Source organism: Gadus morhua, chromosome 2 (assembly GCF_902167405.1).
Source record: "Gadus morhua chromosome 2, gadMor3.0, whole genome shotgun sequence".
Classification (NCBI taxonomy): domain Eukaryota; kingdom Metazoa; phylum Chordata; class Actinopteri; order Gadiformes; family Gadidae; genus Gadus; species Gadus morhua.
In genome coordinates this window covers 8,912,043-8,931,592 of record NC_044049.1, presented here as the reverse complement: position 1 = coordinate 8,931,592, position 19,550 = coordinate 8,912,043, and the positions used below count along the sequence as shown (strand labels likewise).

Genomic DNA, 19,550 nt, shown 5'->3' with positions numbered 1-19,550 from the left:
CCAACCCCAAAGCCAAGCCAGCTCTTGCCCATGATTAAAGCACTCAAGTTGGCTCTGGGCAATGCGATGATGACATTGACCATCCCTGCCAGCCCCCCACCGGGACAGCTGGCTTTGACCAACCGTCGGGTGTGTGTGTTTGGGGGGGGGGGGGGGGGGGGGGGTAGAGAAACAAATCTCATCGCAGAGAGAGTTCTCCCCCCCTACCCCCAGCAGTCCAATAAATCATTCTTTAATCAGAGCTCTCGGAGTGGCCAGGTTAAACACCAAGACCCCAGACCCCCATGCCCCCATTAACACCGCTGAATCGAGTACCGTTCTCCTGTCTCCTGCACTAAAGAAACTATATATTAAACAACACCATACAGATATATGCACTTTTTTCTGGTTCCTTTTCCTCCCATCTGCTGTCATCCTGCTGGCTCCTCGATGTGTTGTCTTTCATGTCTTCCCTTCCAGCTCTTGGGGATTTAGGTTGTTTCGGTGTAGAAGGAGAAAGAGAACCAAATAATACTATATGTGCCCGAAATGTTCCTTGACTTTGATCGTTCTCTTTTGTTTCAGCTGGACTGTCAGCTGTAAAACTACAGCAGGGACTACACTAGGGTGGTGAATGACTAGAGGATGTCACGCCAACAGCATTCATTTGCACGCTTTTAATATGGCTATAGGCATACTAGGATGCACTGTGGACGATAAGACGTGGTTACACTGTCTCCGGCAAAAAATACGGTGTTTGAGGTGGATAGATACCCCCCCCCCTCCCTGGACGAAAGAATGAAATCTGAACTCCATCTTGGACCAAACCTCCACCCTGGAGTTTCATTCCATCCATGCTCAGCTGAGAACAAATATTCAGTTTCATCTTCTTCTTCCACCACCTTCCCCTCCCTTCCTCGAAGATTCACTCTTCAGTCGATGTCCAAACATACACCTAGCAAAGTCTTTTTCAGACTTCTCGAACAGAAATACACAGCAGCCTGCCTTGCTGTTTTCTTAGACAGACTCACACGCCACTCTGTCACTGAAGTTGCCAGAATAAATTTCACACAGCCTCTATCACCTCCTGACATCATCAAATGCTACAGACTGAGACAGGATGGTTGGACCTGTAACCCAAATGAATTATAAGTATGAATAAACAGATCATTGCTGCACTCAGAACGTCAGCAAATATTTTCACTGCAGAGTTTCACTGATATTGCGTTTGATTTCTAAGCTTAGATGTTTGTTATTTTGTTATTAAGATGTGGCTATGCCCTGCAAATGTATTCCCTTACTTATTGATGAAAACAACCTTATTTAAGATACATAATTTATTGGTTGCTTACATCAACATTCCTGTTTCCTATTGCTAATACTCAAACAAATATGCTTAGGGTTATGAGCGTTGAAACTCCCCCTGGAAGCTGCCTGCTTCAGGGGTTGAAAGCCGGACTCAGATTCAGCACCTCACTGGGCTGTTCCATGTAGCCGTGTAGAATAAGTGCACGTATCCGCGTGTGCAAAATGTCGGGCAGACGTTAATTGGTCCCCTGGGCAGCGGTAGGCAGGCTATTTGAACTTAGATCTGCTAACTATGCAAACCAAGTCTTCCAGACAGCATGACTATACAAACTTTTTTTTAAAGCTATGATTCACAATCTCTTTTAAAGATTGACTTTGCTCTCGAAAGATGGCATTTTAACATCAATTTATGTTTTTTGACATGTCATCCAGGAGGCGATTTTAGACGCTATGAAGTGCTGAAGCCTCACTGTCTCTAATCTCAGTCCCCCTGTCATTAATGTTTCTAAAAATGAACTTATCCACGTTCAGGTTAGCTTCATCCAATCTGGAAGGGGGTCTGATCGTTTGAATTGTGTTGTGCCTGGTAGGAGTCAAGGCTTTTGCTTATCAACAAGCGCATTTAAATTCAAGGCTGATCCATCCGGAGCAGACCAACGACCTCCGATATTTGTCACTTTCCACACAACCGGCGTGGGAACCTGCGAGACGCCTCCCCCACCACAGATGAGTATTTTTCCGAGGATATCTGTATTCACTGACAATGCGGCCGATTTGCATGTGAGGGTAAAGCAAGGACAAAAACAACTCTCTCGCCAAGCTTCACCGCTGCTATGAGATGTCACTCATTCAGTTTAGACTCTTCTGCTCCCTGCTGTCACCATGGTTTCACAGTGTGAGCTGCCAGGCTGTAGGAATGAATCGATCTCTATTGCATCACGCAGGAGACCAAAGAGCCTGGAGTCCTCCTGGAACCACTGTGACCTTGGGAACTTGGAAGTGTTCCGCTCTCCAAACATCCCATCATGTCATCACATCAGGGGAATGACTGTATCATTAGGGCGGAAGTTCGGCTCGCTAAACTTAAGTCAGCTCTTCCAGCAGTTTGCATTTCAGCCTGAGTCGGTCAGCATGATCAGTAGTTAATAAGTCATTGGGACTTTCACACTGTGGTGAGCCAAGGGGCTGAGGGCTAACAGAGGATTAAGGCCTATCTTAACCACTGTATTTCATTGTAAAATGAAACTTGTATTTCATTGTCGCCTTGCATGGTTGACCCTGTATATCTTTCTGTGTGTGCGTGTGTGTGTGTGTGTGTGTGTGTGTGTGTGTGTGTGTGTGTGTGTGTGTGTGTGTGCATGTGTGTGTGTGTGTGTAATACTTGTATGGTTGACTCCGCCATATATTTATGTGATTTCAAGGTCCCTTTGGATAAAAGTGTCTAAATGCCCAAAATGTATGAGATTATTCATTCAAAGTCTAGAAATACAATACCGTACCGCGGCTGTAGTTCTGAATAGGCTTCTTACAATCATTTTGGCAGACCGGTTCCCAGATTGGCACCAGTTCTGCAAAATGGTGCTAATTAGTGGTAAGGGGAGCAGAAACATCACAACAGAATTTGAGGTCAGCAGTCTTGTATAAGGAAACACTTTAAAGCCATTTTTCCACATTTCAAAAATGTGTACAGCCATTATTGTGGAGGACAGAAATTGCACTTCACCCCCTATCGTGGCCATTGTATGAGCTCCTGAAAACCCACATCAAAAGCAGCTCGCCCTCGATGAAACGCTGAGGCAACGTTTCAGACTCCAGTGTTGGGACAGCGGGGTCTCACCCTTTCCTTCTCTCTTTCTTTTCTTAAGATGATGTGTCTCCTCGATCAACTCCAGCTCCCCCTTTTTTTTTAAGCTTGTCATCTTCTTCAACTAAGTGTTCGCCTTCACCAAGTGAAGGAGAAGAGCAGACCTATCAAAAGTAAGTCCGCTATTCACAGACTTCGTTCTGACGCTCTGTTACTCAATATGAGAGCCATGCACTAGTGCACAAGTGTCTAAGTTATTGCAGTGATAAGAATGAACAGTTAATTACCTTAATTTCAACATGATTTAATAGGGGTTAAGGTTAACCCTACCTCACTTACCCTAACCCTTTTCCCTAACCCCTTATGCTTTATAAAAATGTCGACATTCATTTGCGTTTATTCATGGTTAATTAGCATAACTCTTAATGTAAAGGGTTACCATATTTAGTGAGAGGCGCATTTTAACCAATGCAAATGTGGCAAAAATATACAGTATATTGAATTCAGATGTATTGCTTCAGGATGCCTCCAGGTAGTCTGTGGAAATCGGGGATCTAACCCATGTCCTTTTAGCTTGGAGTCTGAACGCCATAACACCCGGGTTAATGATCCTATCCCCAGATATTTGATAAGGGGTATGCTGTGGTATGCTGTGTTTCCTTTAGAATGGATCACACTCTAACGTTATGTATTAGTATGGAAGTCCACTCCACGCTCCACCACACATGAGAATTTCCTGACCTTAAAATCATCTTTAACAAGACCCAAAGGAGCTGATTAGAACCAACAGGAACACAAAACCGTGTTCCGCTAGTTGTTACGTGTTGTATATTTTTGTGTTATTGTGTTTGGTTGCGGTTGCACGATACACAGGAAAACTCAAGGGTGAACCGGATTGTGATGTGAATGGCAATGACAATTAAAGGCTATATAGACTGTGCCATGCCTTGAATAGCAAACACAGGAACAACGGTTAACATGTGAAGTCTGTCCAGACGGTGCGTGAAGTCAGGCTTTGACACTAGCAGCAGGTATAAATTAAGGGACTTTACTTGTAGCTAAGACATTTCCTTATACTGATGTCATTCCCTTTTATTGTGAAATCAGCCGTTCGGTTTAATGCCTTTTCCCCTTTTGAACACGTTCAGACAGGTGTAATTTAACAGCATCCTCAGTTATGTTACGTTAAAACCTATTATAAAATATATATTTATTTTGGATCCTAAGTGCTGCTAGTAGAAAAGCTATTACTAGAAGGTGGTTAAAACCAGTAAAGCCTACTGTGGAGGAATGGATTGACATTATCTATGATATTTAAAAAATAAATATATATATATTATAAAATAAGTAATGGTACATATACGGGGGTAGAATAGAAACAAAAAAAAACGGACAAGAAATATAGCGGGTGGATTAAATCGATTTTTGGCATATAAATAAATAAATACAGATTTGAATCGAGATCTCCAAGGATGAATACAATGTGTGTAAAGGAGGGTTAGCGTTCTGTGGAAAATGCATGTTGTCAGAGCTAAAGCATAAAGACACATCACCTGGACAACACACAAGGACAGGGAGACTGCGCCACCAGGAAATGAAAAAGCAATATGCCCCCCCCCCCACCCCCCCCCCCCCCCCCCCCCCCCCCCCCCCCCCCCCACCGACCTCAGCCCCCACCGACATTCTGACAAGGCTACTTTTAAAGGTAGCCAAAGGATTTGGCTTTCGAAACCAAAATGTGTCTCGTCAGCTAGTAAACATACAGTGGTGGCGGTCATTTCATGGGATTTTTTGTTAAGCATTTATATATTTTCTTGATCGGCTTATTCGTCTTTAGCGGTGGGAACGAGAGTAGCCTATCCCGGCCGACAGCGTGCGGACATAAGTCAATCAGCATAAGGCACATGCCTGAATTTGACATGAATCCCTCACAATGTCACACGGCTTTCACACCCCATGGGCTATTTTTGGTTTTTAATAAGACTGAGGTTCCCAACTTCTGGTTTCAAAAACTCTCCACAAACAGACAGGTTATAATGGGAGACTTTACATTGCCCATAGTGTGTGAACCTGTCTGAGGGTGTGTTGGTTTGAGAAACAATGGCATGAACTGGATATCCAAGATGTCTGGTGCCTGATGTGTGCCCATTAGGGAAATTTCGGTAGCACTTTAGAACAACGGCCACTTTGAGGCCTTAATAAAGCAGTAGTAAATAATGAACTCCTAATTGTTAAAGCATTGTTCATAGATGAATACTTATTAGTAAGCATTTCATAATCAGGTATACATTTTTAATAGGATAATAATGGTTCATGAGATCATTTAAAGTTAATAATTTACCAACTATTTACAATGTGTCCATAACGTTTTAAAACTCAAATTCAGCACAGGTAGCTAGAAAGAAAGCATTTGGTGTGAGCTTATCTAATGTGAAGACAACTTATGCCCTACTAAGCATTTATAAATTACATTTAAAGGCTGGAAATGCCCAAGTACCATGGCAGCAGTACTCAGTACTAGCTTAAGCAAAGTCGCTTCGAAGTTGCAGTTATTCTAAAGTGCTACCGATGGGTCTATTCTGGGCCAGCTTTTATACTTTTATAATGCATATGAATGGTTTATGAAGGGTGGGCCTTTGAATTAGCTAGCTTGTAATCTCGGATCCAGCAGTCTTACTATTCTATAGCAGAGCTCCTGGTGGAAGAGTGCTGAGAGCAAGGGGGGGGGAACCAGGAACTGCAAAGGGCAGTGTTACATCTTGTTTTCTGTTTCCTTACGGGGATATTCTACTGAAGAAAAAAAAAATATTTTTTGCGAGTGGATGAGGCTTTCAGAAGTGGATTTTAATGGGTGAATTTCTGCAATGGCCAGTCTACCCAGTTTTGATTTGAAACCTTTACGGACACTTTACTAGTGTTCCATTAGTTTGTGTTCACCATTACAAGCTTACAGATCCCCGCCTCCAGCCACATGATTGGTCAAAAGAAGTATGATGCAAAAGAAAATGGAAACAACCCTTTCAATAAGATTTGAGCTAATCTTCCATCAGACTTAGATATTAATCTAAAGTCTGATTTATGAGACTTATATGTCTTGGTTATTTTTTTTTTTTTTGTCTGAACTGATATACCGAATAAACGTTACTAATTTTGACATATCGTCTCATTTGCTTAAAACATATTTGTGATTACCCTAAAAAACGAAAGATTATCCCACATGGATATTTTCCTTGTGAATGCATTTGCATTGATACATAATTCCTTCAACCCTACACCAGTAAGCCAAATTATCGCCTCGGCAATGGAAAAGATTGTTTCCTGTTTTTGTCGTTGCAGGCATCTAGGGACCCCTGTTATTCTTCTCCAGATTTTGGATTCTCCACCCCATGTGACACTGGTGCAGGCATAGCCAATGAATGATTGAAGCTCTCCACCACCACTACCACCACCACCACCACCTCCTCCACCTCCACCATTCCTCATCCCTCACCTCTTCGTTCCCCCCCATACTTGTACAAGATGCAAGCGCTATCTCCTACAGGCAGACGCTGGCAGCCTGTGGCATGTTGCTGCAGCGCGGCTGAAATACTGCAGGCTACAGAATCCTGCTCCCTGTGACAAGACTGGGCAGAAATTTTGAAAAAACACCCATCAGGATTTTTACGCCAATCAATTTGCCGTAATTAAACTCAATTCAGGCCCTTATCATATCGCTGCCTGGCGGACGAAGCGCTTCTGTATCGTTCTTTTTTAAATGATAAATTAATCCCGTGGTATCGTATGTACCGTACTCTTCCTTTCCATATGATCTGTTTCATCGGTTTCATCCAATGCAATAAATCTGTGAGTGTGCAGTATTATAGCATTCTTCACCATATTTCTGCAGATATCATCAGATACCTTTGACATCGATTCCATGTGGTTTTCGCTGCGGCCACTGCGATGCAATTATATACAGGCATCCATTTCCAGGAGCCTTATTCCGATCAGAGTGATAATTGAGACTACATTTCTGAGGAAGAAAAGCCTCACATGGGCGCGTAAGTGAGTAAATGGGTTCTGGATGTGTAGTGGTGACTGAGAGGGATCAAAACATGAATAATTTATATGAACCAGACTAAGAGTGCTCCAAAATGTCTTCCTCACACTTTAATAATGGATTTAGGTTAGCGCTGTGCTGATCCGTAAAGGAATATCTACATTGGGTATCGGTGGTGATACAAGCGCATGCTGCATTATTCAATCGGTATAACAACACAAGCCCCGGAAATGCTTTCTGCAGTCAAATCAGATTTTCCAAGTTATTTTTGTTTTTGTTTATAACTGTGGACTGAGAAGGTTCCTTCAATTCCAAGTAGATTGATAATATTATCTAGATTGTATTTCTGTTGTATACATGGGGAGCAGATGGTTTCATTGCCAGTGTGTTTCGGGTGTAACCTCCAACAGGGATACTGCAATCAACGAACCTGCTCCTGAATAACCTGAGTCTGAATTAACAGTAATTAAGCTTTGGATGAAAAATGATCTAGGTTTAATAAGCGTGGTCAGGAGTTAGGACACAGTGGAGACATTTCTCTCACTGCTTGTTTTGAAATCTGCTGATCTCATCTTTGGACGTCCGCGTGAACGATGTAAGAAAGGTGCTGACCAAACACACATCGACACACACACACACACACACACACACACACACACACACACACACACACACACACACACACACACACACACACACACACACACACACACACACACACACACACACACAGTATGCATTAAAGTTAACAGGAAAACACAACTTCATTGATATGCTCGGCAGAGGACCAGCCTGGTGGTATTTCCGAGCCTATGTCTTCCCATATCCCCCATCGCCCCTCCCTTTTGTGGCAGAAACAAAAGAAATCGATACATCAAAAAAGTTTTGATTTGAACAACGCTGCTAAAATGTCAGCAGCAATTAGCTGACACTGTGGCTTCAGGGAGAAAGGTAGCCTGCTGCTCCCTGGCCTTTCGTCATTCACTCCCAGCACTGTTTTTCTTAAGCAGCTCAGCAGATACATCAGAATGCGATGATGATGCCTCTTGTTTTGAGAATCCGTTTCACGCTCAATTTTCCATCAATTTAAAAGACTCAAGATTTTATGTGTAAGGATTTCATTCACCTTCATTCTTTACGTTGCGCATAATGAAAGCAATACTGTGTCGGCTATTACAAATGATTTCCATATTTATTTCCTATTGTTTTCAATAAATCATTATTGCAGTGTGTGCGTGTTTGAGTGTGTATGTGTTTGTGTGAGTGTTAGTGTGTTTGTGTGAGTGTTAGTGTGTGAGTGTGAGTTAATGTGTGCGAGTGTGAGTTAATGCATATGTGTGTGTGTGTGTGTGTGTGTGTGTGTGTGTGCGTGTGCGTGTGCGTGTGCGTGTGCATGTTTGGGTTGAAGCGTTGCAACGCAGGAGGCTTTCGCTCTGGTGTGACTGGTAAATGTCCAAAACATTATGCACACTGCATAGGTTATGGAAAGCAGCTCATGGTATTTTAATGGATCTGGCTTTAGTGCATATTTTTTTGGACTGCATATCGCTCTGCTACAGACACTGTGGAGGAATCTGGTCGGTTCAGATTCACCTTCTTATTGTTCCCACTAAACAACACAGGAAATAAATACCTCTATGAATTCCATTATATTAAACCTCTGATATATGATTCCTAATAGTACCACATCTTCATGTTATCGTGGTATGGATCAAAATATGTTCCCTTTGGTCTATTTTGAATTTCTTCAGATGGCCAGAATTAGAAGGAAGACCTTTCAGCACCATGGACAGTTCCTCATGCGATGCCAGCCTGCTTTATTTCCGTTCTCACAGGACACAGGACAACTTGTCAACTGTATCCGACCTGATCATGAGTAAATTATCCTTTCGTTGGAAGATTGATTTGGGAATTAAATGGCTTGGCCTTTTCTTCATTCATACGAGGAAACTTACATGAACGACCCAATAAGCCCAACTTTACGTTCTGATATGGATGAGATTGGTTTATTAGCAGGAAATAAATGTAGGCTATGCAGGGTAATATAAACCCTTTGGAACATTCACAATCACTACGATCGAAGGCTATAGCGTGCAGAGAAGTAGTAATTTTCTCAGAGGTAAACGCTTGAACGAATCCAATAATAAATGGCAGAGAGATTTGTAATTGGGGAGCAAAGTTTAGAATTTATGCAATGTAAAAGCTAACTAAAAGCACACACACATGCACACACATGCACACACAGAACTCCAGGAATACACGCATACTCACACACACACACACACACACACACACACACACACACACACACACACACACACACACACACACGCACACACACACACACACACACACACACACATGCACTCTCACACACGCACACACACACAGATGCACAGAGGAATGCACATGCATACACGCATACACACAAACACACATAGCTTCCACAGTATGGCATCCAAATGAAGCTACCAAATAGAGCATTTAAAGTTACGCATTCCAAATTTGACATTTCATTGTCTCAATAGCACTTGTGCACATTGCAAGAGGCCACTTTATTGACCTCTGTAAAGCATTAAGGAGGCTGAGGCTGTGGTAGAACTCCAGGCCACTAAAAATGACTAACTGGACTTCAGCAGGTCACTGTGAATTCCCAATAAGTCTCAAGGGGAGCAAAAACAACATTAAAGGAGCTGTAAAACTAGTTTATTTCCCGAGGAACAAAAGTCTTCAGGGACATTGTTAACAACACTTTTAATTTCCCTCCCACAACCAGTTTTATACAGGATTATAAAAGGTCCTTGAATATAGCAATAAAAAAGAAAAGAGAGTGAGATCTCCTGTTAAATGTGTGGACGGCTGTCTGATGTAAGGCCTAAAGAAGCTGTTTATTCAAACACGCCACGTCGAATTAACCACATTGAAAGTAGACTTTGTATGGCGGTTAGGTATAACTACAGTTCTATCTATAACTATCAATCTTAAAACCCATTGGCCCACCCTGTGATAAAACTTAAATTTTCAGCCCCCCCTGTAAACTGTATGTCCCCGTCTAGTTGGGCCATTCAGTGAAGAGCTATTAAACTGCATCAGGCATGGATTACTAATGAGAGGGTGCTGGAAACTGATTCACCACCACGGTAATGAGCGACAAGCACTGGACATGTGATCTAAATAAGGTGGCACAATTCAACCCCCCATCGAGGTGGACTCAACCACCAAACGTTTCTCTTTACTTAAAAAACAACAGAAAACAGTTTATGTTCCTTTAAAAAAAAAAAAAAGGTAAACGAACGAAGAATTATCATCATATGAATGACGTCAGAGGGTCTTTAATTAGGAAACAGGTTTTCCATCTTAAACTGCATTTCTCGCTACCTTACAGGCTAAACGGGGCACCGCGGGGGCAGGGAATCAACGCGTGTTTTAAAGGAGACTGACGAAGGGAAGTGGAGTCATCGAGAGAGTGATGACGAGAGAGAGTTTGGCGGACGGAGGTGCACTTTGATGGACAGTCCGCACTCGCTGGAAGACTCCTCTTCCAACACTACCCTGCTCAGAGCGCCAGGCGTTAGGTTCAGTGTGTGTGCGTGTGTGTGTGTTTGAGGAATGAAAAGATGGGCGTTCAATCGCTTATGGGATTGTACGTTCAATTCAACCAGACGTCCTTTTCTTTTTATTCAAATAAACTTTGTTGTGGTTTTGGCAGCCTATCTCCGGGAATGTGCGCAAAGTTTGAATTGAATATGGGACTTCTGCTCAGTTGATGCGGGCGAGGTGCAAAACAGTATTCTCTGGTGCGTCTCCAACGGACTTGGAAAGATATATATTTATATATACAGAAAGGCATCTGCTGGACTCCAAAAGACGGACGATTCTAATGGAAAACCATGCATTATTTCAACCCATGGAGACATGGCACATAGGTTTATCTCAAGTCGCAGCGTGCCATCGGGTGGTCGACTCAACGCCAGATTTGCCTTCATATGCACTATTTCCTTATCCTTCACCTATGTGTGTTACAGCGTCATTTTTTTCTGCTCCAGCACAATCATGACCAAACAGGGTACCTCCGACGAGAAGGGCTGCCCGCTGCCTCCGCCCGGGCAGAACGGTCCCATTGAGGGGAAAGTTTCCGGGAAATTAAACGGCTGCACTTTACTCACTCCGGATGTCAGGTTCGCCCGGCGGGAAGAGGCTCGAGTGCCGGGATCGGGTCAACCTCGCGACCGAAGTAAACACGCCGCCTCTTGCTGTGGCAACCTCTCGCGGAGCGTTCCTGCCACCGAGTACACTTTGAACAACCTCACCGTTTCCCAGAAATACGGGAACAAGAAGCTCCCCAACGCGCTGATCGTCGGGGTGAAGAAGGGGGGCACGCGGGCTGTGCTGGAATTTATCCGGATTCATCCGGATGTGCGCGCGCTCGGAACAGAGCCTCACTTTTTTGACAGACACTATGACAGGGGACTGGACTGGTACAGGTGAGACTTGCTGCTGGGAATGTCTTGGATGTTGTGGCTTTGAGTGTGTTTTACTTATTTATTAATAATTTAATTTCCCCTGGTAGGCTACTAAGTCCCTGAGCAAATAGGTTTCCAAGGGAATCTTGTTTTTTAACGGTTTACATTAAAAGTTTAAAGGACGTCTATGCAAAATAAATAATGCATTTTCATTATCATTTTTTTAAACCTAAAGTGTGAGATCATTATGTGTACATGCTGATATCGGAGGGTGTGTGTAGGTCTGCTGCACGTAAAGAGCTTCAATAATATGTGTATGAGTATATAAATAATATAGCCTACTGCAACAGCATAAAGGGAACCAGTCTCTGCTTCAATAAACTTGCAAAAGAGTCGGCCTTTAAACTTTAAAGGTGGACCATTCATATCATCGCCCAAAATCCAAAATGTTTGCTGTACTGGGGTCTAAATGTTTGATATGCTATTAGCTTGGTGATTTTTATTCCTTGAATTATAAGACACCCTATTATGGATAGAATAATACGTTAAAAGTACATAAAACAGACATTACGTGAAAATACGATTACTTTAAGAGCTACCTTTCAGCATTGCAATCTCAAAATCTTGATCGTGTTTGAAACTCATGTTGCGTCGTCATGTTTTCTTTCTTTCTCTCTCTCTCTCTCTCTCTCTCTCTCTCTCTCTCTCTCTCTCTCTCTCTCTCTCTCTCTCTCTCTCTCTCTCTCTCTCTCTCTCTCTCTCTCTCTCATCTCTCTCTTGTATATGTGTGTTTGTGTATATATATATATACATACATCTCTCTACCCCATCGCTTTCGATATATTTATCTTCCAACTTTCTCTCTCTCTCTAGACTCTCTTTATATCTCTCCCTCGCTACCTCTCTATCTCTATACTATACCTATATATCTTTACCTCTCTCTCTCTCTCTCTCTCTCTCTCTCTCTCTCTCTCTCTCTCTCTCTCTCTCTCTCTCTCTCTCTCTCTCTCTCTCTCTCTCCATATATATATATATATACCTCTCTCACCCTCTACGTTCACTATCTATAGCTCTCTATACTTACCGCTTTTTCTCACTCTATATACCTCTCTCTCTGCATACAAACATGTCTCTCTATACCCCTCCCTGTCTCGAATTTCTCTCTCTCTACCTCTCTCTACTTTACTTTCCCTACTACCTCTCTATCTTCCTCCCTCTCTCTCTCTCTCTCTCTCTCTCTCTCTCTCTCTCTCTCTCTCTCTCTCTCTCTCTCTCTCTCTCTCTCTCTCCCACCCTCCCTCCACCTATCAATCCATCGGTTGTGTCCTCTAGGCCTTTATATTTTACAAATTCATGCAGCTTTACCTGATGGTACAGTCTGTCCTATTATGTTACCACTAGACAGATAACACACACGCACACACACGCACACACACACACACACACACACACACACACACACACACACACACACACAAACACACACTGGCAAACGCACAGGTACACACAGCCACACAAACAGCCTCGAACAACCACACACACAGGCACATATACTGGTGCAGTGTTCCTCTCCATGTCTCAATGACAGTGAAGAAGTAGGCTTTATATGTATCCAATACTGTGGTCGAGCATATTAACATCACCATAAAAGCATTAATAAAAGGCGTCGCACACACGTCATGCCGGCACGTCTTCATGTTCTACAGAAGCATAAAGTTCAAACACAAACGCATCACTATGCACCATCAAGACTTAAAAGGGCATTGCAGCGCTATTGATTTTTCCGGGAGTCAGACGCTCTTCCAGTAGATGCCTGATAAGTGTTGAAGTTGTGTGACAGGCCTGCAGCCCAGCGAAACACGCTCCCCGAGTCGGACCATTAATTGGCACGGAGAGACAGTCCTCTCCGCCTGCCATGCCATCATCACAGAGGTTGATGAGGAACGGTTCTTATTTAACGCTAAAATAGCTTGGCATAACTTTGCCATTAATGAGCACTCTTCACGCTATAATAATGTTTCTCTGTGGCATGTATTAGCAAAGATCTTCTTGAGCTTAAAAATAACTAAAAAATAATAAAAAAAGAGAAAGAAGTAAAAAACATAGCAGCCCAGGGCATACCGGTATGAATCATTAGCCTAATTAGCTTGCAGCATGAGGCGAAGCTGCCGGTACTTTTGCAAACTGTTCCAGCATCTATTTACCTGGTTTGTAGCATTTAAGGCGCATGCTACAACAGTTTCGTAATGATGTGCTTGTATGCAGCTCGTTAAAGATGTAGTGCGATTTTTTTTTTACCTGCCTTGTTTATTTTGACAACTTTATTGTTGGCCAAATACAATATGAAAAGCACACCAAACAAGCAAACAAAGGAAAAAGATACTCGACTTCATAAAGTACAGCCAATTGAGGCTATTTGAGATCCTACATTCAGGCTCTAGCATTGTCTCTACTTGGTTTTTAGCGCGTAATTGTGGTAGAGAGAGTCGATATAAACACACTAAACAGGTGAAAAATAATAGCAGCCTGTGTAGGTTCATAAAAAACACGATTAGATTTAATGTTGTTACATATACAAGAAACAGTGTGCAGAAAGCTACTACCTTCTTCGGTATGCAGCTATATGCAGCTAGCAGGTATATTTCTTTCGATATTTTATTATGGTAAGAAGAGGAAATGTATCACAGCATAGGAGACATGATTCAATAAAATTCATTACCTTTCTGGTACTATACTAATACATTCTGGAATGTTTATGTCATGTTTTGGGATTACGTTAACTAAAGAAACCTACAGTAGTAGGCCTACAGCAGTATTAGGCAGTAATAGGCCTAATATTACCATGTGGCAGTGAGTTGAACTTCATTCAACAGATAACTTTTCCCAAAAATTTGAATTCAGCATTTAGAATTTTGAGGGTGAAAACTCTGAAACACTTTGAAGATGTCATCTTATGATTCCTGACTGTCAACACAAAATGTCTGCTTAAATAAGACAGAGTATGTGCCTGCCATTCTGAGTAAATATAAAGTTGATATTTATTGCTGCTTTCATCCAATAGACAGACAAGAATAACATAGATCATGCTTAGAGAGATGTGTCAATATATCCATTTATTCAGTAAACCTCCATTCACTGTGTCATTGTGGACATCTTCAAAACAAACAAACAGTAAACACAGTGGTAGGGTTAATATATTATATTTTATAATAAAAGGATTGCAGAAAAACTGTTACTAAAGAAGTGAGCCGCTCAGAAGCTTATCAGACAAGCAGCAGGACCGTTAGAGATACTCATAGCTGAACGTGGTACACTTTCAGTGCAAAGACTAAAGACATTCTCAAGTGTCTGGGGTGGGGCAACACTCCGCTGGATCAGAGTGTTCATGATCAAGATGAGCAATTATCCATCCCTTTTGTAGATGACGTGAACAAGACATTGATATTGTAATGTCACAGATACTTAGCGTATTACAGAATCACAGATCTTAAGCGAACCGACCTTTGAGCATATTTTGTGGATGATAGAGTAGTAGTGAGGAATAGGATATCCGTATAAATATGATAGATCTAAAAACGAAGGGATATGGAGCAGGCACCTATATTTAAATAATGATTTCAGACCAAACAAACATGTTTTGCATGGACTGAAATGGAGGAGTACGGCATCTATTCATATTAAGGACTTAACCAATTTAAACAGAGTATATGACCACTTTTTGGAGAGACCTGCCAAATAACTGTTCACTTTCCTGGAGTGATTAAACTGTCAACAGTGCAGCCACTAATTCATCTTGACGCACGGCACATAAATATGCAAGGATGTTGTCCGAATTGTGAATTAGTCCAGCGAAGCTATGTTTTAAATGGCGGAAAGGTGATCAATCATGTAATCAATCAACCAACCCAATCAATCAATTAAGTAGTCTCCAAGGAGTGTGAGTTATTCTAAACAGGAGCTGCCTCTCCGACCTGCTGCAGATCCCTCCATCTGAAGATGACTATGGGAGGGATTATGTGCAGACATAAAATAAGAATAAATGCTAGTATTAGAAGAACTACAATAAAATATGTGGATATTAGGGAGGTGGATATGAAATAGGTGGCTATGGATGTTTAGCACATATGTAATCACGAATCAAGTAAAATCCAAATCAGACCCACATAGACAAAGATGAGAAAATAAACAGGGACGGGTTGAGAAAGAAGGAGGTTGCAGCCATGGAAATATGCTCCCTTGGCTAGAAAAGTATGAGTGTTTAGTAGAGACTGCACTAAGGTGTCATTGAGTGTGTGTGGATACACCGGTTATCTGATGCATGTATTGATCAAGGTAACACAAGCTCCCTATTAGCAGATGGCTAGGTGTTTGCCTGACACCGATTCCAATCAGTATTGAAGGGAACATGAAACAGCTCATCCTGGCGGTGATGAGCTCATGCATGAAAGAGTGGCACAGATTTCAACCACAGCATTCATTAAAGACATGTCTCCTGTATAGCTCCAGGAGCTGGCTTTAAAGGGGTTAGCATCAGTCGCTTATTAGTCCCTGACCGAAACAAAACCAGCCCCAAAGTAGTCCTGTGCGGCTGTATAAAATCTGTTCATCCGTCTCCCAAAGGTCATGCCCTTTTTATAGCCTCACGTTTTTCCATGTTTACGTCTGGAAATGATCCAGCTGTGAGATGTATTGGCGCTCTTCTGCAATAGCCAAAGCCACCCTAATCACTTTGATCTTATCAGTGATTGGAATATGAATTGCGCTGCAATTTTGCATCAGTGTTATGCCGTTTGACGCTTTCTTTGAAAATACATTAAAGGGAATGAGGATCGAAGAACATCTGTTTCAATCCTTTTATTCATTTTATTTAGCGTTTGTATAAACTCGAATGCACGCGTAGAACTCCTGAACAGCTTAGAAACTGCGTGTTTTTCCTGAGTGCAGGCATACATTCTATTGGTGTTAATGCTATGCTGAGCGAGGCAGGATGAAATATGTAGCACGAATATTCTGACAGATAAAACCGTGAAGTGTTAATGCCCTGTCAAGATAGACAGGACAGAATATAATACATTCATATTCCTGATGCATTATGGAGATTTTTCACATAAACAATAATACTAGTATACATGTCCATGGAGGCTACAGAATTCTATATCTTGTAACAAGATTGCAGTTGTTAATATAGTTTTTACCTGTGGCGGTATTTCAGCAACATCTGCGCGCACACAACGTACATTTGGTGTTGTTTCAAGTTTAAACAACCGTACGCATTATGTAAGCTATGGATAATACGAAAAAAAGAGCATGTTGTCCCACTGAAATGTTTTGTATTTATTGTTATTTTATATTAGTGAAAGGCGGGGTGCACCTAGTTAGATCCACATGCACTCTATCACTGCTAGACGTTGTGGCTACGTAGAAACATAGTTTGCTCCTTAAGTTGTTGTTCTTCAAGCTTATGGAAGATGAATTGTTGTGGCGGCCCTGAGGCTCAGAAGCCATCAGGCCAGATTCATAAATAAAAACGAAATGGATCGATAACTTTAAGGGAACTTATTAGTAGTACTAACCCGAGACAGACAAATCTGGGAGCGGTTAGCTTTAATTGGCGCCTCCGAAAGAGATAATATAGGACATGCCACAGTTTATCATCGAGGATGCGTGGTGAAAAACACATCAGACCTACCTAGATCTTTTAAATTTGATTGTTTCTGTTCAAAATATGATACGTGTTTTACTGATGAGCCAAGCTATTGTTTACACATTTCGATATGTTTTCCATAATAATGTTTAAATGTTTACAATATTACTAAGGTCGTCAAGGCAACCTATCTATTGTAGGAGATTTGCACAAGCTTTGACCTCAACCTTGTCCCTACTGCTATTAATAACAACATAATCCTAACATTCTTATGACATAAAATTGTAAATTCTAACTGCACTTAAATTCAAAAGACATGCACTCCCGCCTTATGAAACAAGGTTTCTTGTGGTTCTCCTTCGGCCAGTAAAATGGATACAAAGAGCAGCTTCTCCCGGTTGAGCCCTCTCCTTCGGCCTGGCTGCACGTCTCGTTAACTCCTGTGGCTCAAAAGAACCCAGTGCACAATTAGTTATTTCAGTTTTCCATTCATTTGTCCCGTCTCCTTGTGTCCATCCAGGGGCCTGATGCCCAGGACCCTGGACAGCCAGATCACGCTGGAGAAGACCCCCAGCTACTTTGTGACCGGCGAGGCCCCGCGGCGCATCGCCAGCATGTCCCCCGAGACCAAGCTCATCGTGGTGGTCCGGAACCCCGTGACGCGCGCCATCTCCGACTACACCCAGACCCTCTCCAAGAAGCCCGACATCCCCACCTTCGAGGAGCTGGCCTTCAAGAACCGAAGTCTGGGCGCGGTCGACACGTCCTGGAACGCCATACGCATCGGGATGTACATCCTGCACCTGGACACCTGGCTGCAGTACTTCCGCCTTTCCCAGATCCACTTTGTGAGCGGCGAGCGCCTGATCACCGACCCGGCCGGGGAGATGGGCCGGGTGCAGGACTTTCTGGGCCTGAAGCGCATCATCACCGACAAACACTTCTACTTCAACCGAACCAAGGGCTTCCCTTGTCTGAAGAAGCCTGAGAGCAGCAGCCAGCCCCGCTGCCTGGGGAAGTCCAAGGGGCGGCTGCACGTGCAGATCGACCAGGAGGTGATCGAGCAACTCAGGGAGTTTTACAGGCCGTTCAACATCAAGTTCTATGAGACGGTGGGACACGACTTCAGGTGGGACTGAAGAGGTTTTATTTAAGGGGACAACGCCGCTGTGGTACTTTGGAGCCTAACTAGGCGAATCATCTTTTTGGATTATCTGAGGGATGTGCACTGTTCCCGACATGAATCGTATGAATGGACCATTTATCTGGGATGACTTCAGAATGAGAGAAAATGCTGCAAGGGAAAATAACGTTTGATTGAAAGGAAATGAAACGAAGTGTGTACGTTTTTGGATTGAATTGAGGAAGGCTTAATGCGCCATTTGAACTTCTGCTGCTTCGGGCTAAAGGCAACATATACTACGTGTATATAAGTGTTTATCATGCAAAAAAAGATCACATGACAGTGATATTTTCATCTAAGAAAAAATATGTGTGATGATGACAAAAGAATATAAAAAAAGGATTAAAAAAGCAAATATATATATGACCTGACTATATTAGGTTGAGGAGTAAAGCAGTTGAATTGTCATCGTATGATATATTTCATTTAACACATTGTGGCAATGCATCTTTTTCTAGAAACTTCACTTAACCCGGACCTCTACCACCAAAAACAAGGCTTTAAGATCATGGTTAAAGCTACTGTCATGCGTCAAAACAATAAATAATAAAAAGCATTTTTGCCTGAAGATCTCTTATTAGTGTGACTTGAACTATTATGACATCAAAATCAATAGGGGTTTCAAATGGGCAAAGCAAGAACTTTTTAAGTTGAGAAATGTTCACTTAGAATTAGAGTGTTAGAATAACAATACACTTATAACAACAATAACACACTTTCAACTTAAATATATATATATATATTGTCTGTTTGATTACTGTTGTTTCTATTATAAAGTAGAGTTATTCATTGCATAATTTGCATTCTAGTCATGCAACTGTGAATTGGCGTTTTTAAAACACTAATAGGGAAAATTGACCTTGCTCCCATTCAGATAATTTGGTATTCACAGTAGAATTATAACTAGGGATTTTTTCATTTTTTCAGCATAGGGCCGTTGGCCAAGGACAATGTTTAAGCTGTCATTTGCGATATTCCCCATTAACTCTTGATTAACCTGCCATGGCTGTCTACAGTTTTTCGCTACTTAGTGAACCCTGACAACGAACTGATACACAGACCAGTTTAGCAATGGGCTCCACTTTATCTCTGCTCAGTTAATTATACAATTTCTCCCAGAATGCTCAAGG

At 42.1% G+C, this 19,550-nt stretch overlaps 1 protein-coding gene across 1 annotated transcript; it reads left to right on the top strand.

The window, feature by feature from the left end:
- Positions 1-10,527: 10,527 nt before the first annotated feature.
- Positions 10,528-18,988, top strand: hs3st2 (heparan sulfate (glucosamine) 3-O-sulfotransferase 2). The gene is made up of 2 exons (XM_030374301.1): positions 10,528-11,614; positions 17,758-18,988. Exons 1-2 carry the CDS (start codon positions 11,046-11,048, stop codon positions 18,374-18,376), a joined length of 1,188 nt encoding a protein of 395 aa, XP_030230161.1. The 5' UTR covers positions 10,528-11,045; the 3' UTR covers positions 18,377-18,988.
- Positions 18,989-19,550: the final 562 nt, after the last annotated feature.

What these genes read in the sequence shown, in the direction of transcription:
- hs3st2 (XM_030374301.1), top strand. Translation starts at nt 11,046, where the DNA reads ATGGCACATAGGTTTATCTCAAGTCGCAGCGTGCCATCGGGTGGTCGA. An exon ending in AGGGGACTGGACTGGTACAG is followed by an intron (nt 11,615 to 17,757) that starts GTGAGACTTGCT and finishes GTGTCCATCCAG; the next exon opens with GGGCCTGATGCCCAGGACCC.